This window comes from Columba livia, chromosome 2 (assembly GCF_036013475.1).
Source record: "Columba livia isolate bColLiv1 breed racing homer chromosome 2, bColLiv1.pat.W.v2, whole genome shotgun sequence".
Lineage (NCBI taxonomy): Eukaryota > Metazoa > Chordata > Aves > Columbiformes > Columbidae > Columba > Columba livia.
In genome coordinates this window covers 51,147,727-51,174,142 of record NC_088603.1, presented here as the reverse complement: position 1 = coordinate 51,174,142, position 26,416 = coordinate 51,147,727, and the positions used below count along the sequence as shown (strand labels likewise).

Here is a 26,416-nt window from a genome sequence, read left to right as displayed (position 1 = left end):
TCACAGTATCACAGTATCACAGTATGTTTGGGATTGGAAGTGACCTCAAAGGATCATCTAGTCCAATCCCCCTGCTGGAGCAGGAACGCCTAGGTGAGGTTGCACAGGAACATGTCCAGGCGGGTTTTGAATGTCTCCAGAGAAGGAGACTCCACAACCTCCCCGGGCAGCCTGTTCCAGTGCTCTGTCACCCTCACTGAGAAGTTTTTTCTCAAATTGAAGCGGAACCTCTTGTGTTCCAGCTTGATCCCATTACCCCTTGTCCTATCATTGTTGGCCACCGAGAAGAGCCTGGCTCCATCCTCATGGCACTCACCCTTTATATATTTATAAACATTAATGAGGTCCCCCCTTAGTCTCCTCTTCTCCAAACTAAAGAGCCCCAGCTCCCTCAGCCTTTCTTCATAAGGGAGGTGCTCCACTCCCTTAATCATCTTGGTTGCCCTACGCTGGACCCTCTCCAGCAGTTCCCTGTCCTTCTTGAACTGAGGGGCCCAGAACTGGACACAATATTCCAGATGTGGTCTCACCAGGGCGGAGTAGAGGGGAAGGAGAACCTCTCTCGATCTACTAGCCACTCCCCTTCTAATACACCCCAGGATGCCATTGGCCTTCCTGGCCACAAGGGCACAGTGGTGGCTCACGGTCATCCTGTTGTCCACCAGGACCCCCAGGTCCCTTTCCCCTACACTGCTCTCTAATATGTAATTTCCCAACCTATACTGGAACCTGGGGTTGTTCCTGCCCAGATGCAGGACTCTACACTTTCCCTTGTTAAATTTCAACAGGTTATTCCCGCCCAACTCTTCAGCCTGTCCAGGTCCCGCTGGATGGCAGCACAGCCTTCTGGTGTGTCAGCCACACCTCCCAGCTTAGTGTCATCAGCAAACTTGCTGATAGTACACTCTATTTCCTCGTCTAAATCGTTAATGAATATATTCAATAATATTGGCCCCAGCACTGACCCCTGAGGCACTCCACTAGATACTGGCCTCCAACTAGACTCCGCACCATTGACTACCACTCTCTGGCTTCTCTCCTTAAGCCAGTTTGCAACCCACCTCACTAGTCTATTGTCTAGACCACACTTCCTCAACTTAGCTGTGAGGATGCTGTGGGAGACTGTGTCAAAGTCCCTGTGATACAACAGGGACTCCAAAAATGAGATGTCAAGAAGCTCTAAAAGACACTTCAGCTACTTTTTTTGATGTAAACAGACAGAGAACACAACATTTGCTGACGCAGTCCTGGTACACTATTATCCACTCCAAACTACCTAGACACAGGGACTGCATATTGATGAAGTCATTTTGTCCATGTGCTAAGTGCCACTCATTCAGAACTGACTGGCCAGCAGATGATTCCACGTGGTGCCTTCTTTTTTCTTGACACACTACACAGAAGGATTTGAAGAACTCAACAACATTTCTGGTGATGCTCACATTCTTAGATGACAAGTGTTTCATGACATGGTTGTGACCACCATGGCCAGTGGTGGTCAAATTTTTTGATGATATCATATGTATTCTTGATGCTCACATAATATGTGGGAGATCCTTGTTGTGGCTGCCTCCTCTTAATTAGCTTCTCAGTGTCTCTACATTGTAGAGCTTCGTATCTGAAATGAGGGAAACAACAAGCAGTTTACTAGGAATAATGCTGTGTATTTAAATGGGGAAAGAAGCAAAGTACACACTTAGAGTTACAAACAAACAAAACTAAACAAACTCCAGAAATGATAGCTTTTCCATACTTATTTTCCAAGTAGATACAATTCATGTCTTGACTTTGACTTGGGATTCCATTTTGTCTTCTTTATTTCAGCAATAGTTCTTCTCCAAATGTAACTTCAAAGTCCTGAGGCATCTTTAGGAATGACTACTGAGTAAGTAGAGAAATCTGATCCAACTCCCTCCTTTTATGTGCAACTACTCTTGCACAAATTTCTGACGTATGATACAGTCACATCGTGAAACCAGTCATTTTGAAAAATGACTAAAATCTTCCAGCTATTTTGCAAAATGACAGAAAACAGTGGGCAGGTAATATGCAAAATATCTAATATCTAGCTTTTTGAACTTATTAACTTGAAAGACAACAGAAAGAGCTGCTTTATTTAATTTTATTCCCAAACTGCTCAAAACTGCACAATATATCACAGAAAAAGATGTATATTGTATTTTCTAAAATACAGACTCTTGTGAGGTCAACTTTAGTTCACAGAAATCATAGCTGTTTTTAATTTTTTTGTTCCATTGGACTGATATTAGAAACACCTGACCTCTTGCACCAGAACAACAGTGAGAACTGTTCCCATTTCTTGAAATGCTAGAAACCATTAGGCATTTCAGGCGATGAGCAAGTAAAGAATGCAGTCCAGTGGTGTAATAAAATGGCCATTATTTTCTGAAATGCCTGAAAACAGTCATTTTGTGTGGCTGAAACATGAATGGTGGACAGCAGGATGACCATGAGCCAGCACTGTGCCATTGTGGCCAGGAAGGCCAATGGCAACCTGGGGCGTATTAGAAGGGGGGTGGTTAGTAGGTTGAGGGAGGTTCTCCTTCCCCTCTGCTCTGCCCTGGTGAGACCACACCTGGAATATTGTGTCCAGTTCTGGGGCCCTCAGTTCCAGAAGGACAGGGAACTGCTGGAGACAGTCCAGCGCAGGGCAACGAAGATGATTAAGGGAGTGGAACATCTCCCTTATGAGGAAAGGCTGAGGGAGCTGGGTCTCTTTAGCTTGGAGGAGACTGAGGGGTGACCATATTAATGCTTATAAATATATAAAGGGTGAGTGTCACAAGGATGGAGCCAGGCTCTTCTCGCTGACAACCAATGACAGGACAAGGGGTAATGGGTTCAAACTGGAACACAAGAGGTTCCACTTACATTTGAGAAGAAACTTCTTCACAGTGAGGGTGACAGAGCACTGGAACAGGCTGCCCAGGGCGGGGTGTGAAGTCTCCTTCTCTGCAGACATTCAAAACCTGCCTGGACACATTTCTGTGTAGCCTCATCTAGGTGTTCCTGCTTCAGCAGGGGGATTGGACTGGATGATCTTTCGAGGTCCCTTCCAATCCCTAACATTCTGTGATTCTGTGATGAAAGAACTCCAAAATCACTTTTTTATTTTCATAATAGCCACCTTCACAGATAAATATTTACAAATTGTCTTCTGTTTGGGTTTAAACTTCTGAAAGCCAGTTTACTGTAGAGATGTTTTATTTTTGCAAGATGATTTTAACTTACAAACTGCTTTTCATTATGTGAAACTTTGTGATGATACTTCTTGCATAGGGACACGTTCATGTCTTAGGCAGAAGATAAAGCCACTCTTTCTGTAGCAGAAGGTGGGAAGTGGGGGTGTTTCTCTGCCTGAAAGCCCCCAGACCAGTGAGGCTCTCTTTTTCTCCAAGCGTGTGATTCAAAGTTGTCCACCACAGAATTTTTCATCAATGCAGATACAGTCTGTGCTGCCCTTTCTTATTTTCTTCAGTGCTTTTGTAGCACCTGACTAGTGGAGTCTCTGTGAGGTCTCACACCTGTTGAGGAAAAGTATTAGGAAGACAAATCCTATCTGCAACTCTTACATGTCTCTGTTAGAGATCATGCTGCCACTACTACATGACTCCCCCTCAGCCATAGGCAGGTTGTTTCTTTATGCTGTAGGCCTCTAAAACAGATGAGAAGCTGTGAGCTCTTTTTCTTGAGTCTTCTTCCCTGGTGTGCAGCCCCTGCTAAGCACAAGTCAGAATCTTGCATTCCAGGTTCACATGAAGCATTTGGAGGTGCTATTACATTTCTGTAATAATATGTCTTGCCTCTTTTGTAGGTATTGGGCATGCAGCTCTTCCTAACTATGACCCTGCTGAACCCCGAGTTGGTTGTGTGTTAGCCTTCCCAGATATGAGACTTGCACTATTTCCATTAGCAAGGCCACAGAGTCAGCTGAGTACACAATTAATTGAGGGCACAGCTACCAGAGCTAAAGAGCAAAAAACAGTCAGACACTCCCAAACTGGAGGCACTACTGGGAGAGAGGGAAGTGTTACTGGTTGAGATTGAAAGCAGCCAGCTGGCCTGTTTACTGCCTCACGAGAGGAAAGAGGACTATATATTACTTGCAGGTATACTTCAGGGAATGGATACTGTATATTATCTTTATTGGTATTCATATAATAGAATCATAGAACCATTTTGGTTGGAAAAGACATATCAGATCATTGAGTCTAACTGTTAACCTAGCACTGACAATTCCACCTCTAAACCATGTCCCTTAGAACCTCATCAGAAAGTTTAGTTTGATTTTCTGAAGCTTCTGGCTATGAGGTCAAGCTGGTGTTTTATTACTGATCCCATTACTTATGAAACCAGCCCTTGTTTCCAATCAAGTCCTAGCTATGGGATTTACTTACAGGAAAAGTGCATATAAAGTCATATTTCTCTGAGAACAGAAGAAATGGGTGACTTCATGGGTCAGAAGTGTCCAGCCCTGCAACTCTATTGAGGTTTCTGTTCAGGAACCGCTTCTTCTGCTGCCTTCAGAGGCTGCCATCCTCATCTTATCCTTGGAGAGAGCCTCAAGTGGTGATTCTGTGATTCCTGCCTGCAGATGTGTAGGTCCTGTCTTTCCTTACCAGTATCGTTAGTCTAAGGCTCCCTGGTCCATGGGAGCACATGGAAATGGAAATGTCAGGTGATGTGGATCTGTAGAAAACTGCCTGGAAATAAAAGATCTGGATCCTAAGGAAAATTAGACAACTAGGATTGCAGTCTAATAAATGCCCTAAATCAGGATTGCTGGAAAAAGCAGTCTTGCTGTATTTATCCCTGCATTGACTTGATTTTCCATGACTCCCTGATGAGCTAGAGTGGGAACTGATGCAGCTGAAAGCCATTCAGCAGAAGAATCACAGCCCTATGGAAAGAGTGATGTGGGAAGGGAAACAAAGAGTTGTAGAACACAAGTTTTCTCCTATCAGTGAGCGTGTCACTTTTTGGCAACTTTAATGGTTGAGAGCAACTTGAGACAAAGGCTAGAGACATAGTCTATGTTATCTTGCCACTGTGTGGCAGAAACATGCTGACATTCTGCTCTCCAATCCTCATCCGCTGTCCCATTCTCCATGGTACATCCCCTATATGACCTGCTGTAATACAGCTTTTTGTGTTCTCATGTGGTTGTTTCCTAATCCAGAACTATCCTCCATAATCCCCAGTCAGCAAAATCAGGGTTTCCTTTAAGCCAGTGGTGCCTCTGACCAAGCAGGTGATGTTAACAGGAAATTCCTCCTTGCCCTGTAGATTCTTTCCCACATGTTGGCTGTTCTCCATCACTGCCTCTGCCATCCCCAGTCACAGGAGACACTTGGTTACATTTTGAATGTTGCTCTGGCCTTGTCTACATCTTCGTTTTCAGGAGTTATTCAGACTCTTTTCCTTCTGTGGCATTACCTGGAAACACCTCCACCCTTCCTCAGCCCTCCTGGGGAAAGTGGGCAGGGAGGGTGCCCGGGAGGGTGGGAGAGAGGAAGAAGCCGCTGAGTGGCAAAGGGTGGGGAAGCTGGAGGGAGCAGCACCAGTCCTCCCTGCAAGCCCTGTTAGCACCCTTGCTGGAAGCATCACCTCTGTCACCATCTGGCAGGGCAACTCCTGCCAGTGCTAACTACAAATTTGTTCTCTCAGAGTAATGGCAGCCTTTCTCTGCCAGGCTCTGACATCCAAAAATCGAGATGAATGGCAGATGTAAAGTTCATGTAGACAGTCCCATATAAAGCATGACTTGGTGCTGAACAGTATCACCAGCTTCAAGTATGGAATTATGACCCCCTAATTCTTCTCATTATCATCCTGAGTTAGCATTAACATCATTAACATAAATATTTGTTTGGAAAAAAAACAAACACTTTCTAGTATTTTTCATGGTGCTGTGGTTCAGGGTATTGTGAATGTGTACATTTTTGCAAGAACTATACAACTTGTGATTTTAACGCATACATGAATAACATTGTTTCAGTTGTATGGTCAGGAGGTACTGTTTGTAAACATACAATTTATTTGTTTAAAATCTTGCCAAATTCAGATACAAAATGCTTTTCATTTGTATGCATATTTGCAGGAACTTGGAGGCTTGCTTTACTTTTTCAGCACATAGTCATTTTGTTTGTTAACACTTTATTACTACAAAAGGTTTATAATATAGTGTTACAAAGCTATGCAGTCCCTATAAAGCAAGGCATTTTCTTTACCAACATTTGCTATAGGAGAACAAAATAATGTCATGCCATTTTCCATCTTCTCTCCTGCCACAAGGAAAAGCTGATTTGTTCGTGTAGCTTTAAAACAAATCTGCATCAGAGCAGTTTATTGCTTTCCTAATGACACACAATTAACTAGTGGTGAACTACACATTCAAGTTGACCACTTTCATGTTGTAAAACTCTCTGAGATTCCCTAACTGCAGCTGAATCTGGCTGCTAGTTGCCGACTTCTTTACCGTGATCCTTTTGGGGCAAACACCTTCTGAGACAGTTTTATCTCAGATCTGCACACACTGTGAACTCTCACATTTCTATCTTAACCGCTGCTGTGATTCAAGCTATATGCCAGGAGTGGGTCACGAGAGTACTACCACATCTCGCTTGTGTTACAAACTTCAGTGATTTCCAACTTTTGGTGTTACATAGCAATATTTAGACATTGACCTGAAAATACTTTCCTGATCTCCTGAGAGATAAAGAAGCTTGAAGCAAGAGGGAAGATGGGGAAGAAAGACTATAGATGATATGGGATTGTCTTAGGTGGGATCAAAAGCAACAAGCCTAACTGTAAGATTGTACAGGTACAGCAAAATCAATCAGTCAATCATTATTTGATTGTTATCTGATGAGCAAGAGATGTTGAAGGTAAAACACAAAGGAATGGAAAGAATCAAAACTATGGAAAGGTGGACTTGAACAGCATCATGAGGAGAGTCTGTGGCTGAAAGTCAATCAGCTGAAAACCTCTAATTTGCCAAACTATTAAAATATTATTCCACTGACTCTAAATGGAAACAACATGACATTATGCAGACGGCAAGAAAAGAAAGATAAATTAGCCATTGCTGTCTTGGGTTATAGCTGTTGGAGATATATACACTTTTTTTTTTTCTCTTTTCTTTTTTTTTTTATTGCGATAGGAGTAAAGCAGCTTAGCTGTGAAAAGCTGAATGTGTTTCACAGAACTATTTTGCTGAATTTTTGCTCTGTCAATTCTGTCTTCAGAGATAGCAACACATAGTGCCTCACTGAGATATAATAAGCTTTTTAGCTGCACCAGGTTTATTAGCTTTTTCCATCCCTCCAATCCAAGCACTAACATTTTAATTTCTTCTAGTAGTACAGGATACTGAATTTATAGAATTGATTTGAAGGTAAAGATACTGTGAGTAATTGGTTCTAAACTTCAGAATTGCACAAAATCAACATAGGTGAAAAAAAACTATTGTTGTCTTGGAGACCTAAAATATTAGACTTTTTAAGAGAAGACAACTGCTGTCTGAATCATCTAAGTAGAATTATCATCATTGCTATTTTTTTTAATTGAACAATTCTGTAAATAAAAATACATGCTTTGATTGAACTTAGAATGTTCCTTTCAGTAACAATGTGCAATTTTTGTTGTTAGAGGCATTTTCACAATGTGGGAAGAGAACAAAACTCTTTTCTGCTGCAATGATATCATCTTCAATAGGTCATCTTGAGAAAATCTTTTAAGAAATACATATTTATTGCTGGCTTGTTTTGAGAGTTGTTTGATTGTTCAGTTCACTCAGGAAGTTACACTTGCCTTTGCAGTGAACAGACCTACTCAGGATGAACAATAGCCTCCCTTCTTTTTACGAGAGCTTGTGAGGAATAAACAAGAAATGCATATGGAAATAGATGCATATAGATCATTACATTTCAAAAAGCTGTACCTTATTCCATACAAAGCTGTTTTTCTATTTGTATTTATACATATTTTGCAAATTCTCTTGTGTTTCCTCCTAGTGTCTTTGACTTCACAAACCTTGATGTACAAATAGTAAGACAGAAGAGCCCATGCCCTTCCTCCCTTTCCTCCTCGTGCATCTGCAACTCACTGGAAATTCCAGAGATAATACTCCAGTTATCCAGCTGAGACACTGGAGGTGATCCACCCCATTATTTTGGGGAACAGATGTGCAGAGCCCTGTGCAAGTGTGTTGCGCTGTTTCCAGGGCTTGACTTGCTGAGGAGGGGTTTTGCCATGCCTGTCCAGCACCGTGTTCTGCCAGGTCCAGGTCCATGCATGCCACAGGAGGTTGATGCTAGCAGCAAGACAACCTGCTGCGAAGCATGCCCACCTTTTGCTTGAAGAGACGGCTTCCACTCAGCACAAACGACAGCAGGTCCAGGCAGCTGAGGGCACTCAGACTCAAAAAAACTTCATTGTAGCTTTCTAACTGCTCATGGTCACTCACATGCTGTATGTAGTAGGCCCTGAATAGGTGATAGGGAAGGAAACAAACTATGATGACACAGATGAAAATCAAGTTTTTCACCTGGGCCCAGAACTCTTGGTGTGACCAGAGGGAGGCGGAAAGTTTTCTCGCCACTTTTACCAGGATGAAAATCTGCAGGCCCAAGAGGGCACAAGTAATGCAGGCGACAATTACAATTATGATGTAGTTCAGGGCTTTCACGCCCTCCTGCTGTAGTTCTTTGTGGAACTTAAAGCATGTTGTATCATTGTATGAGCCTGAGCGTCCATACTCAAAGTAAAAGGCTGGCACCACGAAGACCATGACAAAGACCCACACAGCAGCACTTGCTGCAATGGCGTGCAGCTTCCTGTAAAACTCCACTTTGTCCTTCCATTGAAAGAAGATGAGCCACCGGATCACCAGCGTGATGACATAGAATAGGAATGTCAGGTGCATGTGGATGTGCACCATTGCACTCACCATTTTGCACAATGGCATCTTGAAGACCCACTTCTTGTTGACATAGTAGTGCAGGCGGAAGGGTACCGTGAATAGGAGGAGGCTGTGCACAACAACCAGGTTAATGATGGCTGTAGTGGTCACGGACAGAGAGTTCATCTTGACCAGCACAAATGACATTGTGATGGACCCGATCCCACCTCCAGCACAGGCGACAGAGTAGACAGTAATGAGTATGGCAGTCATGGTGCTTGTGTGAGTGAAGGCAGAGGAGGAATCAGTGCTGTTCCTGTTCTCTTCAGTCATGTTCCTGAAATCTTCCTTGTACGTATTCTAGAAATGAAAGGATACATAAAGACTAAGATAAGGTAGGAATGAGAGGGCCCACCCGAAAAGCTAGCAGAGCTTTCCACCTGGCTCTTGCTCAAGCAATAATCCTGGAATTTCACAGCTGGCACAAACTGTAACCAGTAGTTTTATCCTAACACCCTCCAGCCTAGAGAAAAAGGGCTGAAAAGGTTGGGCAGAGAAACTGCTCTAGTCCTTAAGACATTGCTAGCCATACCCTTAAAAACAAGCATGACCTAGCAAAATGTGGGAAGAAGAAATCCTTAGAGAAATGACATAATTGTGGTGGTTTTGAGCTCTCTGTGTTATTAGTTCTCCTATCTTCTGAGCATCTCGTGCTTTTGCAGTGAAGAGACATTATTTGAGTTCTGTAACTCGTTCATCAGTTTGTTTGTTTGGAACATAAATCTGCCCTTCCCAGAGCTAGATAATAACCATATGTTGCTCTATCAAAGCTACAAATTTTGTTTGTGACCGAGGGCTGAGTTTTGCACACATTACAGTCAACTCCTCCTTCTCCATGGACAGTTTATCTGACTAAAGGATTAAACGCCATGGATACCCAGACTCCATGGAGATCCTGCTCAGATCCTGCCAGACCAAGTAGCGTGGGCAGTGTTGTTCTTGTGCTCAGAGACATTTCACTTCTAATATGTGGTAACAGGGTGTTACAAAATGGGCTGTTAGAAAATGTTAGGAAAGGGTGTCCTGGGTTAGTACAAACAAGCCTGCTGGCCTGAGCTGAAGCTGGGTGGAAGTTAATAGCAAGTTTAATAAGTATGCTATACATTTTAAAAATATTACTGTTTCAAAGAGAGATTATAATTCTTAAAATTCCAAATGTAACTTCTGGTAGGATTTTTAAGCACTACATGATCATGTGGGAGAGGAAGAGTTCAGGTAAGTGGTTGTTGTGAAGCATGTTTGCAACTATGAAAGTATCAAGAGGATGTCCACACTACAAAAGATGCAGGGAAAATTGAACAGTGCTGGAATCTGTACTGTCCCAGTTATACTGCTCCTGTTATCTGAACTATAATTCAAAATTGAGTCTGGAATGTCATCCATTTCACTGGTGACTCCCACAACACAAAACAGACTTTTCTTCTGGGTGAGATTTTTCAGTTTTTCTTTTAATACTGCAATATCATTAACATCACAAAGTAATTTCTCTGTCTCTTTGTATGAGTGGTGTTTCAACTTATTTTCATTTTTAGGTGGCACATACTGCCAGGAGTTGGGAGGGGAAAAAGTTCTTTAGCAAATCTCCCTTTTGTGGAAAAGAGGAAATACCTATAACAGGTTTTATAAATGGGTTTTGCTCACAGTGGGAATATCCGTGATGCACCTCAGATATTTTTTGTTGTTTCTTAGCAATACTTCTAAGCATTAACTCTTACAGTAATCAAGATGTGCTTATCCATTGAAAAAAATCAGTTATTCTCTAGCTATCCCAAGGCATCTCAGACTCCAGATATTTTATAGTAATCATAAATATAACTGCCGTATCTCAAGCTGATATGTTGGTTGTTGGCACTTGCTGGCCTTTTCTGTTTGAAACTACTTTTCAGAGTTACATGGACAACTAATTCCAGTGCATTATGAGAAGTAAAATGGGTTGCAATGAAAGAGCTTTTTCTCGAAGGCACTGCTGATTGACACACTGCAGCTCTTGCATCAGAAACCATGCAAGTTCCTTCCAGTTCTGTTCTTGTTTCTGAGACATTGCCTCACACCCATGCAAGCCAGAAGGGATTAGCAATAGCTGTTCATCAGTTTCTCAAAGTTGTTAAGCTTTAATTTGAAAAGATGTCTCTAAAAAGTGGCATTATCACACTCTTTTAATTTAAAATGCATGTTTAAAGTTTTAAAAGTGCCACAGCCCTAAAGGCAACAAGCTGAAAGTGCAGGTTGGCGTGAGCAGCCCCAGCAGCAAAGCTGTGCTTGGAAACAAAGGACCTCTCGTGGTCACCCTTTGGAGCCCAGCACTGAAACTTGAACTAAAGGCAGTAAGGAACAGATAAATAGAAGTCAGATAACTGACATTTCCTCAGACATTCCTACTAAGGGGACAGCAAGAGACCTATATCTGCCTACAAATACGCGACTGAGACACTGAAATGCAGGTTTCTGCAGAACTTTGTGGTCATCACTAAATCCCTTCCTTTTAAGATTCTGTAGGAAATCTCATTTTCATTAGTCTTAAAAAAAAAAAAAAAAAAAAAGAAAAAAAAAGCTACTGGCAGCTATGATATGAGATTATCAGCTTCCTAATTCTACAGGCATCTCACTGACATACCTTGGCATGATGAATACAGAGTATAGCTTGACACAGAGTATGTTTCAAAGAGAAAAAGCTCCTTTCTGGTGAAATGAGGTTTCCTATTGTATTGATGTTCACATACCCATAACCTGCTGGCCTGAAATACAACTAAGACGTCCTTTGGCCAGAATTTAACAGGAGGCATGGAGAAGGAGAATGAATGCAGGTCTTACAAGAGACTAATTAGTTATATGGCATAAGGCTACATATTGAACCTCACTGGAAATATGAGCTATAGAAGTCCAGAAGAGCCAGAAAATCTCTCTCAGCAGTGGAGGAACAAGAAAAGACCACTGAGAGTGGTATCAACCTGTCCAAGAAGCGGTCTTACCCCACGCTGCTGAGCACATTGCCAGTGTCAGATGGTGTAAGCTTTTGCCGGCTATAACAGCATTGCTTCTGAACTTAATCCGGTTTGTTTAAAAGTAGCTTTTTAAGCTATCTTATCATTACCCGGCATTTCACAGAGTGTCAGTATCCTTGTCACAGAGTTAGAGTTCAGTCTCAACCCTTCTTGACTCCTCCCCACACACCCTTCTGGCCCCAAAATCATCTGAAGCACCAAATATTGTCCTTCGGGACAATACTTTGCAGCTTTGTCTCACCCAGGCAGCTCCATTTCATGCCCACCGATGTTAGCTCTTGACATCTGTAAGAACAGAAGGAATGCAGAGAGAACTCACCCCATTGCACATCCAAAGGCAGAGAGTTTCTCCTCAAGGAGGTGTTATTGTTTCTGTGCGTTCTTACCCCCTCTAGCTACTGACAGCTCAGTGATATTGCTCAAGTTTTGGAGCAAGTCTTCCTCTGTGTTAAGCCTCTCATCATTTGGCTAAACTTCTGGCTGACATGTGCTTTGAACAGGCATGAGGCCATGATGGTCAGCCACTTCGTTTGAATGCCATAGAAGTTAAAGAGACATCTGCTGCTGCCAAGGGCTTGGGGACAATTGCCAAATAGATGTGTTTTAGTTTGACAAAGGAGGTAGATTGCCAAGAGGCCAGATGCTCATTTCAGAAATATTATCAGTGAAAATATTATTGTTCATTCAAGATTCCTAAGTTACAGATGTGGATAAGGCCATCACAATCATTTTCTGTGACTGCTTGTGCAGCACAATGCACAGGACTTCCCTGGACTGCTTTCTTCAGGCCAGACATGCCATTTATGAATATGATTCAGTCTCTGTCAAAATTTTCCCAGGAAAAGAATATTCATTCCAAACTTCAGGAACTTGTTTCCCTTTTATCCCACTGACAATGATCTTACTGTTTAAAAAAAAAAAGAAAAAAGAAAAAAGAAAAAAAAGCTGAACCATATTTCTAGACAGGATTTGTACAACCTCAACTTCCAGGCATGGTATAGGTTTCTGGTTTTGCCTTCAGATTTAAAAACCCTTTGTCAAATTTTGGCTTTCCCTATAGATACCTGGAGAGAAGGACAGATAAGAGACAGTAGATAGTTACTTTCCCTTCATCCCAGTCATACTTGTGGCTCCTCACTGAACTGCCTCCATCAGCACTGTGCTCCTGTTTGATTCTTAGATTAACAACTTTGTATTTGGCAGTGGTAAAATGTATGTTGCTAGTTTGCACCTGATTTAGCAATCCAGATCAGCTTGTCACAGGCTTGTTTCCTTCATTGCTTACTATTTTCCCAACCAGGTTCATCAGCAGTTACCATTATGTTACAGGAACATTATATCAACTTATTAGAAAAAAAACCACAGAAAACTAATTTGTCAAAAATTATGACACCTTTACAATCTCTGCCAAACAGTAAGCTCTACTCTCTGTATAACAAGTGTTTGCAAAATTTATCCCCCCCATACGTCTGCTGAAGGACTGGCAGGTTTCACACAGATTTTCATGTGTTCCAACAATTGGGTTCAGCAGAAGAAATGTGTGCAGCCTGCATACACCCAACTGAGAAGTTTTATTTTCATTTGGAAGTGGAAAAAAAGTTTAATTAAAATGAAAAATTTCTATTTTTGACGGACTTAATGTCATGGTTTAACTGTAGCCAGCAATTAAGCACCACACAGCCACTCACTCACTCCCCGCCCCCCTGCTTCAGTGGGATGGGAGAGATAATCAGAAGAATGAGAAAACCCTTGGGTTGAGATAAAGAAAGTTTAACAGGTAAACCCAAAAGCTACACACACAAGCAAAGCAAAACAAGGAATTCATTCACTGCTTCCTGTGGGCAGACAGGTGCTCAGCCTCCCCCAGGAAAGCTGGGCTCTGTCACATGTCTTGGGAAGACAAATGCCATCACCCCAAACATCACTACCTTCCTTCTTCTTCCCCCAAAATATATACTGAGCGTGACATCATAAGGTATGGGATATCCCTTTGGCCAGTTTGGGTCAGTTGTCCCAGCTGTGTCCCCTCCCAGCTTCTTATGTGCCTGCAGCCTTCTTGCTGAAAAGTCCTTGACTTGGTATAAACACTGCTTGGCAGCAGCCAAAACATCAGTGTATTATCAATATTCTTCTCATACTAAATCAAAACCACAGCACCACACCAGCTACTAGGAAGAATATTAACTCTATCTCAGCCAAAATCAGACACTTAATAAAAAGGAAAAATGAGCGTTTGTCAGAACTGACAGTTCTACATTGAACTAGACTAGGTTGGAGGCAGTGGAAAATACAAATATTATTTAACAAAAGTCTGTTTAAAATGTGCCATTGTTTCACAAATACCCTCATTCAGTCTCAGAGATGCTTTATGTTGAGAACATTGTAATAGCTTTTCTATTTGCTCTAATTTCATGCTGTGTTATGGTAATTTAGGTTATGCCACTAGAATAATTGCAGAATTCTCTTCATTTCAAAATAACCACACACACCTGAAATTTGAAGTATAAACATCTGCTCAAGGGAAAACATTGCAAATTAAAAACATGAAATATCATGTCTGTGTCTACATTTAGATATTGACTTTTTTTCAAAAAACTTCTAGTGATTCCTCTAACTCATTCACTAGCTCATTGACTCATGTCTTGCATGTTGCGTCACGATTATACTGATACTTTTCAGTTTAAATCCAGCCTATTGAAGAACAAATAGGATGGAAAAACATGTTGAGTTAGTCTTCTTTTGTTTGTATCTTATCAAAGAGAAGAAACTTACCTCTCTGGTCTTTACAGAGGTTGGATGATACCAAACACACACACAAAGATGGATGAAAACAAAGTGAATTGCCTCTCAGGTTTAGGAGGCAGTGCAGAACTACAGGATAGCAATATGAAAGAGGATGAAGCAATGTTTTCCTGTGCTAGGAAGTTACAAATAATGACAACGAAAACAGTCCTGCAGAAAAGCTTTAAAATCTGATAAAATAAAACAACTAGACAATTGGATACTTTTTTTCCCCCTAAAGCTTAAAATATTGTTTTAAAAGCATTGCAAACTGTTCAAGAGGATGGGACCAGACTGTTTTCAGTGGTGCCCAATGATAGGATGGGAGGCAACAGGCACAGGCTGAAGCACAGGAGGCTCCACCTAAACATGAGGAGAAACTTTTTTACTCTGAGAGTGCCAGAGCACTAGAACAGGCTGCCCAGGGAGGTTGTGGAGTCTCCTTCTCTGGAGACATTCAAAACCTGCCCAAACACATTCCTGTGTGATCTGCTTTGGGTGAACCTGCTTTGGCAGGTGGGTTGGACCAGATGATCTCCAGAGATCCCTTCCAAACCCAACCCTTCTGTGATTCTGCGATTAATTATGTGTATACTTACAGGTTATCTCTACTCTGCAAGTATTGTTTACATGCCTCTTCATTTCATGTAAGTTCTAAGAACAAAAAGCAAACCACCCAATATTTTAATGAGTCATTGCCTTACTTCCTTCTTTGAGCTTACAAAGAAGCAACAACCATGAGCCTTAGCTATGTGATGGCAGGGTTGCCCATAAGCACACAACCTCAGGAAGATTTTTAGTTGCATTCCCAGTGAGGAGTTCATGGGGAGAAGAAATACTCCCTTGGCGGGTATGTTACTATCCCCCACCAGTCATCTGATGTCCTGTCACCTTGCATTCACCTTGCGTGTGAATGTAACACAGGATCCCCTAATTAGCAACTATTTCTTAGCCAATAGGAGGTCTTCAGAGCCTCGCAGTTCTGAAGTTACATTCTTGTATTGCCTAAAATGACCAAGTAAGAGACGAGCAAAATATGTTTTTTTGTAATGGACTAAGTGTGGGTTTGGATATGGTTATACAGTATAGACATCAAAGTGTAAGGGATGAAATGAAGCTCACCCTAAAGCCCAGCACCATGTCTCAGCCCTGTTTTCTGCCAGGACAGTAGCTCAGCATCTGGATCTTGGGAATATGAGCTACTGCTATACCTGTACAATGCCAGCAAAATGAAACTGGGAGATTTTATGAAAAAAACATTAGCCATGTCAGCGATGGATCTATGTGGTGTCTGTAGTAAAAGATGTCTTACTGCAGGACTGTGTCTCTGTGAGGAAACTGCAAGGTCGGTTTTGCCCTCCTGCAGTCTTAATTAATTTCTGTCAGAATACACAGTTATGCTTCAGTATAATAGCTTTGAAAGCAAGGGTGTAAACATTCAACATTTACATAGAATCTTACATAAGAACGTTTTAACTGACTACATCCTGTTGCTTCATGTTTGGCTAAAAACACACAAGGGATGAGCTGTTCTGTGGTACCCTACAACAGACTGATATGTGACGGAGATCCCCTTTTCGCATTTTGCAATTTTAACAGTTGTTAACACCCAAAGAGCTGTTCAGATAATATTAAAAAGTGATCACCATGATAATTCTTACCTCTTACTTAGTACTTTTCTGCAGTTGATTTCAAAGATCTGTTAAAAGACACACATATCATTCTCCCCATGCTACAGCTAAAAAGCTGAAACCTCTGTGGCAAAGCCACATAAAAAGCTAAGATGTCCTTAAATCAAGTCCTGTATCTTCTCAGGTTAGTCACATTGTCTTGGTTTCTTGTAGGTCTTGTTCTAGAATCAATACATCCCAATTAATAGTGGGAATAAAGCCAAGATATCTTAAAGACCTATAGGTAGTATGTGTGGGTTTGTTTGTTTTAATTACATGATATTGTTGGTATATGTAATAAGTTAATACATACATAGGTTAGTATGTATAATTTGGATATATATTGTTCATACAGATAATAATTTATATAGCATATACATTATATAATATGGTTGACAAAGAACAATGTTGTTTTCCCAAGCAGTCATCACAAGTGGGGATTGCCAGGTTGACTTCTTTTCATATGTTTGCATTCTGCAAATCTTCAATCCTTGCACTGACCCAGGAAGAAAACAAATATTGAAATGCCAGATTATGGTCTGGGACAGGCATTATAATTGTCTTTCTTTGTCTCTAAGCTGTAGTTAGTGCCAAGCTCTAGATGAGTATAGAAAGCTTAATACACGATTGTAATTCATTTTCCCTGCTAAACTGATTCAATTTTGCCCAAGGTTTGTCTAATCTCTGAGGTATGTTTATCTCATTGTGGTTCAAAGAATAGATTCCAGACTAGTACGTTCAGATTTTCACTGGTAATGTACTGAACTGGTGGCAGAATGTGATTGTTTCAGAATATCACACATCAGTTGAATTTAAACACAGGTGCTAGAAACACACCTATTTTATAAGTTTTGAGTAGTTGTTGTAAGATTTGAGTAATTGTTGAAACTTGCATTATAGCAAGTTTCATGAACAAAGTCTGTTTAATAATAGTTGAGAGTCTGACCCAGATTTCAGGCACTTCTTGTCCTGAGATCAGGGTAGCATCAAAGCTTCTTTACTCTGGATTCCATGAAAGGTCCTTGAGAAATGAGAACCGTGTCCTTTATGGTCTGGCATAATACATGCTGTCAGTGATTTTTCAGCTTTTTGAAGTTGGAGATGTACACAGAATAACCATGACAACCCAGATATTTTGTTTTTCTACATTTATTGTGCCAGGACTCAAGGATTTGGAGTGCTTATTCAGAAGTGGACCATACAGGGTGGTAGGAAGTATGCAGGTATGGTGGTTGAGTCTTCTAGAAAACTACTCCTTTCCTTCACTTATGTAGGTGGCAGAAAGCAAAAAAATAAGATCCACCTAAACATCTTAAATTCACTGTGGGTAAGCTGACTCTTAGTTAGTTGAGGCTAAAGCTGGAGCAACACTCCTGAATACACCTCGCTGATGTTGATAGCAGAGAATCAGGCTCCCAGAGAAGTCCCTAAACCTGCACTTGCTAAGACTGAGTTTTGAAATATTCCCCAAAGTGTTAGGGACAGTTTCCTGAACTGATCAGACTTCCGCCAGACAGGAAACTCTATCAGAAGTAGCAAAATATTCCATAATTATATAACTTTATTTTGCACTGGAAGAGTTAGACCCTGCTCCTCATTACATTCATTAAAGTATCAGGACCTGAATTATCAAAAAACTACTTCAGTACTGGTTCTAGCCTTCTTTGTTCCCTGTATATATTCAGATCCATCATGTCAAATTAATTTATTTTAATAAATGTAAATGCATTATCCCATAGTTGTGTATTAGTCTTGCAGCAAACCGTGAGCCTGATGCTCCTCTAGTGTATCATTTTAATAGTCTCTAGTTCCAGTTTCTCCAATGACACCTCTGATTGGCTCTGGTGGGACAGCTCATGTTTGTCAATTTTCAATTTGTGCCTGAATATAAAACAGCCAGTCGCAACTGTGGCACAAAGACGGGTTCCTCTGAAACCATCCTCCAAAATCCTGCAGTAGAGATATGAGGGAGCTGATCAGATTAAACAAGATTCAGTTTCTTGACAATGGATCCAATATAATCTTCCCTTTCTTATACTGGGGAAAATCCTATATTGCCATGCATGTTTGACTGTGAAAGAGCTGGTTTTCATAGATGTACCTGTGGACTGACCAAAGGTTAGTCACCTGTTCCTTAGGCCTTTTCTTAAGATGGGTCACAGCAGTGTTCCCAAGTAAGTGCAGTGTCTGCTTCCCACGCAAGAGGATGAGATACAGGGACAGTGTCATTTGTCACAGCCTGTGCTCCTTATGCAAAACCCAGATCTGCTCAGAGTCCCTCCCAGTGCCAACTGCAGACCTGGTCCTAGTATGTAAGACTGGCTGGATCAATTATTAATCTCTAATTGTGAGAGGTTAATTGCAATTTTTCAGTAAGCAAAAGATCAGCTGCTAATATGAATACCTGAAAGGTAAAATGTAGTTAGAGTAACTTTTAGCTGCTACCAACAAAATTATATTTTTTACTCATATTTATAATGTGCCTTACTATTTCAAGCACCTGAATAGAAAGATATTAATTATCTACAAAAAAAAAAATATCAATATCAATAACAGTCAAAAGCATTTTGGAGATAACAGGTTTATTAAAATGTCTCTATCTGGGTTCTGAAGCAGTTATGATTTGTGGCTGTCACCCAGGCAGCGCAAGACATCCTATCAGTGAGAAATACTGCCTGTGACACATCTGAAAGAACATTTTGGAAAAGTATAGGGAGGAAAATGTATTTTTACATGGAGAAGTACTGCAAACAAAACAAAACCTAAATCCACATCAAAATCTGCTGTGCTTCTTTAATATTCTGTGTGGGAGGAATCATAAATCTAGGAAACAACTGTTCTAACACTAATAATTTGCCCAACTTCCCCATACCCACTTCTTTTTTCTACTGGCACTCTGTTTTGGCCTCAGTATTTGTCACTGAGGACAGGAGGGACAATCAGAACCACATACGGAAGATATCTCTGCAGGTTTCAGTCTAAACAGACCTTTTGGAGAAGGTGTCTTATACTTATTTTTAACAACTGCACATTTCCAGCAGCCTGTCACGAACTTTAATATTATCTTGTTCTGTAGGATTTTACTAGTTCACGTCTCTTTCATGCCAGTATGTTTTTCAGGAGATATGCCTTTCATCAAGAATCCAGCATAGCTATTCACTTGTTATTGGAGCTTGCTCTCACTGGGATAAAAAAAATGTAGGGGGGAGCTGATTGACAAGGAGATACATTACTCCTGCCATAAGGATGACATTAGACTGCAGAGAATGAAGTAATATGTGATGTACCATGCTGATCCTATATGTATATATGCCTTTCTGAGAGGAAAAATCCCTTCCTTTCATCTGGAAAGACAGTGCTCATCCTAAAATTTGTTTGAACTCTGTACTAGCCTCTTACTAATTGCCTGCTGAGGCAGGCAGCATGTTGTGAGGAACAATGTATTAAAAAAAAAAGACAGCACAAGGCTATTGCTACTTATCCTCAAAATGTTTGCTGCAATTGCTAATACTGTTTTGTACTCAGATTGTTTATTTCAGCAGATTTCTGACTGCAGAGCTAATACAAATGCTATGATCATGTGAATGGAAAATATCATTTTACTAATGATCACTTTCATGCCTAATATAGACATACAGATATTTATGAAATTTAATATGCTAAAATGTGGTGCTTGTGTTGGCAGAGGAACAAACCTCCCTGCATTAGTTAGTCTAAGAGTGTCTGCCTAGGAGCTGTACAGAAAACAAAACTTAGTACCAGTGCTGCAAGATTAATACTGAAGATGCTTTACTATCTCGGCAAAAGCACAATGAAATACATTACTTTGCTACCACATTTGGGTTAGAAAGGATTTCAGGGTTCCTCCTACCTCTTTCAGAAATGAGAAATTTACTGCAAAGGAATTGTTTCACACTGCATTCATAAAATACATTGATTTGTAAAAGCCTTTCCTGATAAGCAAGCTAAAGACTGCATAATGGAATGAGGCACTGTATCCATGAGGGTGCTCTATTACATCAAATTGCTTGCACTGAAATGGTTTATTTTGCTGTTAAATCTAGAGGTTTCTGTTCTGAGCTAGCAATAAGGATTTGTGTTAAATTAAGGTCTTCACTGCATTTGCCAAAGTGTGAAGCTAATTGCGTTAGGAATAAACTCATTACTGATGCATTTTTTAAGATGCATTTTTAAGCTAATTACTGATGCATTTTTTAAGACTTTTGGCTATCTGACATTCAGCTGAAATGCTTAAGACATAGCTAGAGAATCCATCCAGGAGCAGCTACAGAAACACCAATGGAAAGGGCTGCTGTTGTGGGCTGTGTGAAGACCACCCACACCTGCCCTCTGTCCCACCATCCTCCTAACTTGCGTTCCCTAAGCCTCTCTCTCCATTTTGGTCACACAGGTCTCCCCAGAAAAAGTTGAGCTATGCTGGTTGTGGCCAGGTCTTGTAGTCCTTGCCCAAATCTGCATATTTGGTCTTGGACTGCCCTCTGCTGTGGTGTGGCACAGAGCACCATGCCACTGGGTCTCTGTTCTTGGTTGGTCTTTAAACCTCTCTGTAAAAAATAGAATAGAAAACAACAAACTATCAATTAGCTTCCCTGCCTAGCTTCCTTCATTTCATTCAGGTTATTTGGTGTTTTGTACAGCTTTCCAATCACTGGAAAGTAAAAGTGCCAAGTATTTTACATCATTGTTCATTACAACTCTTACTAGCTCTTTTTAGCTGAAGACAAACTGACAGAATATTCCTTTATGTTATTATGAGCCCTGCAAGACAGATGTAAAAAAAAAAAAAATCCAGCTGGAGTCAGTGGAGTTTGGTGGAGAAAAGACCAAAATAGCACCAACATAAGTTGATACAACAGTACATGGTGTAGGAGATACAGACTGCAGAGATGCGCTCTGATCCCAAAGCAAAATAGCTGCTGTAGGGCAGTGACATGCCCTTCAGCTTCTCCACAGGGTTTGTCAGCACTGGCCATAGCAACATGCCTCTTTAGCCCCATTGCTTCTGGTTCTTAAGTTAGCAAATCAAGCACTAGTTCAAAACACCTTCATAGAACAGACATTCCCAAGATAGTTTTCCTGCTGATACCAGTGGTGTTAAGAATTTGGGGAGATAAAGAAAATAAAACACACAGTTAATGTGCTCAGTTGTACTACCAAATTGGAAATGAGAAGCATCAATCCACCAAGAAGAGATTCCTGTTGCAAGCTCTGTACCATCAAATCAGGATCATCACTGAAAGTGATCCAATGATTTCTACAGCCCTCATGGTGAGACAGCACACCATTCACTGCTATGTATCATTAGCACAATGAAAAGTACAGTTAAAGCGATGCCTATCGAGTATCCACTCCAGATTTTCCCTTATGCCACTTGCTTTGGCTAAAACTCTTTTCCCCTTAATTTCACTTAAGAAAGATTTCACTCTGTTCACTGAGCTGACAATACAATAATGAATTCTGTACCAAAAGCTATCTCCACTTAATATTCAGATTCAGTTTCTCCTAGACAAGCTACTGGCCATCTGAGCTCATTCTGTTTCTACACTTAAAATTATCCTTACTTGAACTTAATTTCAGCTGTGCACCTGAGATCTCTTCTAGGTTAGGAAGAAGTTGATTAATCCGGTGAGAGGTTCCAGCACTATATTCCATTATGCCTTTTCTTTTTTTAAAAGTATTTTCCCCCTGAATTTTTTCATTTCAGATTCAGAAAGAGCCTGCACATGTTGTTTTAGGGGTAAAAGGGTAGAATTAATGCAGTCTTTCTGTACGGCATTGGCAAAAGAAGATATGCATGTTATCATGTGAGTCTGAGGTATGCGTGCAATTCAGAATGCAATGCTATGAAGAAATATCTAAGCTAGCTTTACATAGGTAGTTGGTGATAAATCTGTGTTGGTGTGACACTTTGCTAGACAAATTTATCCCGGTTTTCTGGGATTAAAGGCTATAGTATTTTCAGCGTTTCAGTTAGCTCCTCCAGAGCTAGTTTCGGTACCTCCGCATGACACTGCAGAAAGCCTTGTACACTGCCCAGTTTGTGGCTCCTGAGTCATAAAAACATCCAGGTTAGCAGGGACTTGCAGACATGTTACAGTCCAACCTCCTCTTGAAAGCAGGGCCTTAGGCTGGGTTGTCCTGGGTTCCATCAAACTGAGTCTTGAATATTTCCAGCAAGGGAGATTCTGTAACTCCAAATTTTTCAGTGTCTGTCTTGAACTGTGGAGACCAAATCTGGACAAGAGAGTCCTCTGCCTCAACACCAACTTCACATAAAAGATGAGGAACCCATTTCTTTACTTCAAGATCCTCTACAGCCCTAGTCTTGTTTTTCAAAGCAGCTACTCCTAGTATCAGAATAAAGATTATGATGAGTAACTGCACTTCCCAGAAACTCTCTAAGATAAGGACTCTTTAAGATAAGTTCTTGAGATGTTCCCTTTCTGGGATGGCTCTGGGGCTGAGAACCATGAACTAAGAACCACAACAAAGCCGCAAATGTGGTGCAATCTCTCTGCCCAAGCTATTGACTCTCTTACTTCTCACAGAAATTCATAACAGCATATTTATTAAAAACAAACAAACAAACAAAAACAGCTTACCAAAATAAAATATTTGTTGCAAAAGTTTCTGCATTTGAGTAAGGAGAAGATGTCATAAGAAACAATCTGGAGTAGCTGGTTAGTATAGTCACTTTATTCAATCTAGATTTGAAAGGTACTCAGATACTTTGTGAAGATCAGCTAGATGTTATGACAATGCCATCATTACATGAACTTATACCTAATAGTAACAGACTTCCAACTATTTTATCCAGCTATTGGTATTGCTAGCTTTTTCACTTATAAAATGGTGATCCGAATCTTCTCAGACTCTAGTTGCTTCTGGCAATGTACTTGAAAGGCTGGTTCCTCTACATACCAAAATGAAGCACAATCCTATAGCATATAATCATGCAACAGTGTGAAGCAAAATTGACATCACATATCCCACTTTTGAATAATACGTGACTTTTGCAGAAATTCTCTTAGAAAGATAAGTTGGTGTTTGAATCACCATCTGAATAAGGAGCAAGTACCCCTTTTTTGGGGTCAAACCTAAACAGCATACTCAAAGGAGCAGTGTCTTTCCATGGGGACTAAGAAGACCAAAAGGGTTTAAGCCCTCACGTAGTGAGATGCTCCTGAACAGCACCAAGTGTATGGACAGCTATTGTGGAGCATCTGGTGCCCTTCAAACATGCAGCCTAGTTTTTCCTGCTGTAAGTTGTTTGTGTGCTTCAACTGACAATGCTGTCACAAAGGTGAAAACTGCAGTGGTGCAGCTCAAAGTGGAAGGTGAAAAAACAATTCTGTTATTTTCTATCTTCTCAGCAGGAGGGGCATGGAGCTGTGTGTTCACAACAGGGGAACAAAAAAGCTGCTGCTACAGAGGTAAAAATGACACACCCGATACATGATCACCCAGCAAAGCTACAGCATCCAAACAGAACACCACTGCGTAGTTACCCCAATATTACACACATATACCAGTCTGCATTTGGTGACATGGGTCATTTTTGCTGGTATACCTTCTGATCACTTTTCTCTGTCCATCAGCCACAACTCTATTTTGTCTCATTTAACTGTATTACTCAGTTCATGCTTTTCCGTGATCACTGAAAAAGACACTCAGCTGCTCTTCCTGGCTAACGAAGAAAAGTTCTGCAGCATCAATAAAATAAAAAAACCTGTCAGCCAGGACTCCTTTGTTGCCTTCCTAATGGCCTCCTGTACACGCTGAGCAACAGGAGAACAGGGACGCAAAATTCAGTATCAGAGCAGATAACCAGTGGCTAAGCCAGCTGTCCAAAGCCCCTCAAGAAATGGACACTAAACAATTCACCAGCCATCCTTGATGAGCTGTACAAGTGTCTGAGAGCATCAGGGAAGGTGTCCAAAAGCCCTGAAGGCAGAGCTGGAAACCCTCTGACCATCAGGGGACTCGTGATCCTCAGCATCTGAGGTGACTTTGAAAAATTTACTCTTCATTAAAGTGTATCAAAGCCTATGAGAAAGGTAGTAGAAGCACTATGGAAATTTTCTTCTTATTCTTTATTTAAAGATTGTCGAAACCAATAACACTACTCTTGTCTTTCTGGTTTACATTTCCTTTTGATAAATTAACTTTCAGAAAGGATTATGAAAGTGCGCGTAGTATTGTAAAAGGAACCCAGGTGCCCTTCCTGCAATGCTGAGTCCCAAAATACAGTTTCAACTATCTTCTACTTGATTCCACAAATTTCACAAAATCTGACATTCAAAACTGCTGCAGTGGACTAAAAACCCAAAGCACTTTTAACTTCCATCCTACAACATTTCCTCCCAGATTTGCCTTAACCTTACCTCCCACCAGGGACCATTAAGCTCCATCCAGATCTGCAGCCTTCTCATTTGAGTTTAATATTTCCCTCTTCGTCTCCAAGGTGAGGGTAAAATGCGCCCTTCTGCACATCTGCGTCCAGTACCTTTGCTGAGTACCTGTGCAGCACTTACCCGCAGACTCTCCAGTGGCATGGCAGGAGTCTCCTCGCTCAGTACATCTCCTCGACTTTGCAGAGAAAAGCTGCTGAGGAACTGCAACCCAGCTCTGTCTGCTTCCTGAAATGTCGCCTATTGCCCAGAAACCACAAACAGCTGACAAAATCGTGGACTAATCATTATCATCTCACGTATCGAGTTTGTTGATGTTGAAGTGTTTGGGGGTTTTATTTATTCTTGTTCTGTTCAATACATATTAAGAATTTCCAGTTACTGCAAAATGTATCTGCTTGTAAGCAACTACAGGTGCAAGAAAGAGAGGACTAAACGGACTGAAAGTGAAAAGGCACAGGTGGGAGTATGCAATTATAGTCACATATGTGGATATATAGATACAGGTATTTCTCTCCTGTGGTACAATGGCCACTCAGCCTCTCAGTGGCATTTTCTCAGTTGCTCTGATAACACCTGAGAGGTGAATATACTGATCCAACAGCCACTGCAGGCTCTTTTCTCATGATGCAGTGGTGAAACATATGTAGCAATCCTGAAGCAGGGAGCCTTAAAGGCTGAATACTTTCTGGCACCCCTGAAATGCTTCTATCTCGTTATCAAACAGTGGAGTCTTCCAAAGATATTATAGTACCCGCTCATGTGCTTTTTGTACACTACAGTCTTTTTATAAATGAAAAGTATTGACTCAGTCTTTTTATAAATGAGGAGGATAAAGCATGTGAAACTAAGAAAGTTTTGGCAGGGATTTGCTATGAGATTATAATGATCCTCTTCATTATACACTGTTGGCTATATTCTTAATTCTATTCAATTTATATATCTGCTGCCAGAAATCTGGCAGAGCAGTAGAGGTACATGCAAAGGTTCTACTATTGCTTCACCCCTTTCAATTTCCAAATGTTGCTTTCTATCAGTGGCACTGCAGAATAGCTGCAAATCCTGGCCATGCAAGAAGTAGAGGGACAAACTCATTTCTCTTCAAAAACTCAAAGATACATTCCCAGGAGTTTTAGCATGAATAATAAAAGTGTACAGGATTAGGATGTTCTCTTTCTTCCAAATTAAGGGGATATGCTTGGGGACTTTTGAATCAAAAAGCTCATTAAATCTTCTATCTTATCCCTATGTTGAGATTCTACAAGATAAAAAGCAATAGTTGGAGAAAATAGAAAATTATCCCTAGCAATGTCTAACTGCTCTTTTTAGGGCTTAATAAGGAAAGTATTGCTCCAATTACTGGTTGAACTAAGAAAATACCCTTTTAAGATTTCTGTGATCTGTGGTTTAAAACTTGCAACCAGTTCAATGTAAAAAAGGCAGAGTAAAACCTTTCATCTAGTAAGTGCAGCAATGTTTTCCACTACGCTCAAATGCAAAAATTAAAAACAGTGTCCAATTTATCTCAACTGTGTAATAACCTGATAG

The 26,416-nt window shown here is 40.8% G+C and overlaps 1 protein-coding gene across 3 annotated transcripts; it reads right to left on the bottom strand.

Moving 5' to 3' along the window:
- Nucleotides 1–1,212: 1,212 nt before the first annotated feature.
- On the bottom strand, nucleotides 1,213–25,460 carry GPR141 (G protein-coupled receptor 141). Of its 3 annotated transcripts, none has more exons than XM_021284223.2 (2): nucleotides 24,992–25,460; nucleotides 1,213–9,283 (listed from the first exon to the last, which is right to left on the bottom strand). In XM_021284223.2, the coding sequence occupies exons 1-2, from the start codon at nucleotides 25,010–25,012 to the stop codon at nucleotides 8,336–8,338; spliced, it is 969 nt and encodes a 322-aa protein (XP_021139898.1). In that variant the 5' UTR covers nucleotides 25,013–25,460; the 3' UTR covers nucleotides 1,213–8,335. The 3 variants fall into 3 exon arrangements, with proteins under 3 accessions (XP_021139898.1, XP_064907917.1, XP_064907916.1); XM_065051845.1 differs by lacking the exon at nucleotides 24,992–25,460 and adding an exon at nucleotides 14,758–14,840; XM_065051844.1 differs by lacking the exon at nucleotides 24,992–25,460 and adding an exon at nucleotides 12,305–13,460.
- Between the last annotated feature and the right edge of the window lie 956 nt (nucleotides 25,461–26,416).

Excerpts from the sequence above, each read along its gene's own strand:
- GPR141 (XM_021284223.2), bottom strand. The coding sequence starts at position 25,012 with ATGCCACTGGAGAGTCTGCGG. Across the intron at positions 9,284-24,991 it reads TGCCACTGGAGAGTCTGCGG|AATACGTACAAGGAAGATTT; the intron begins GTAAGTGCTGCA and ends TTTCATTTCTAG.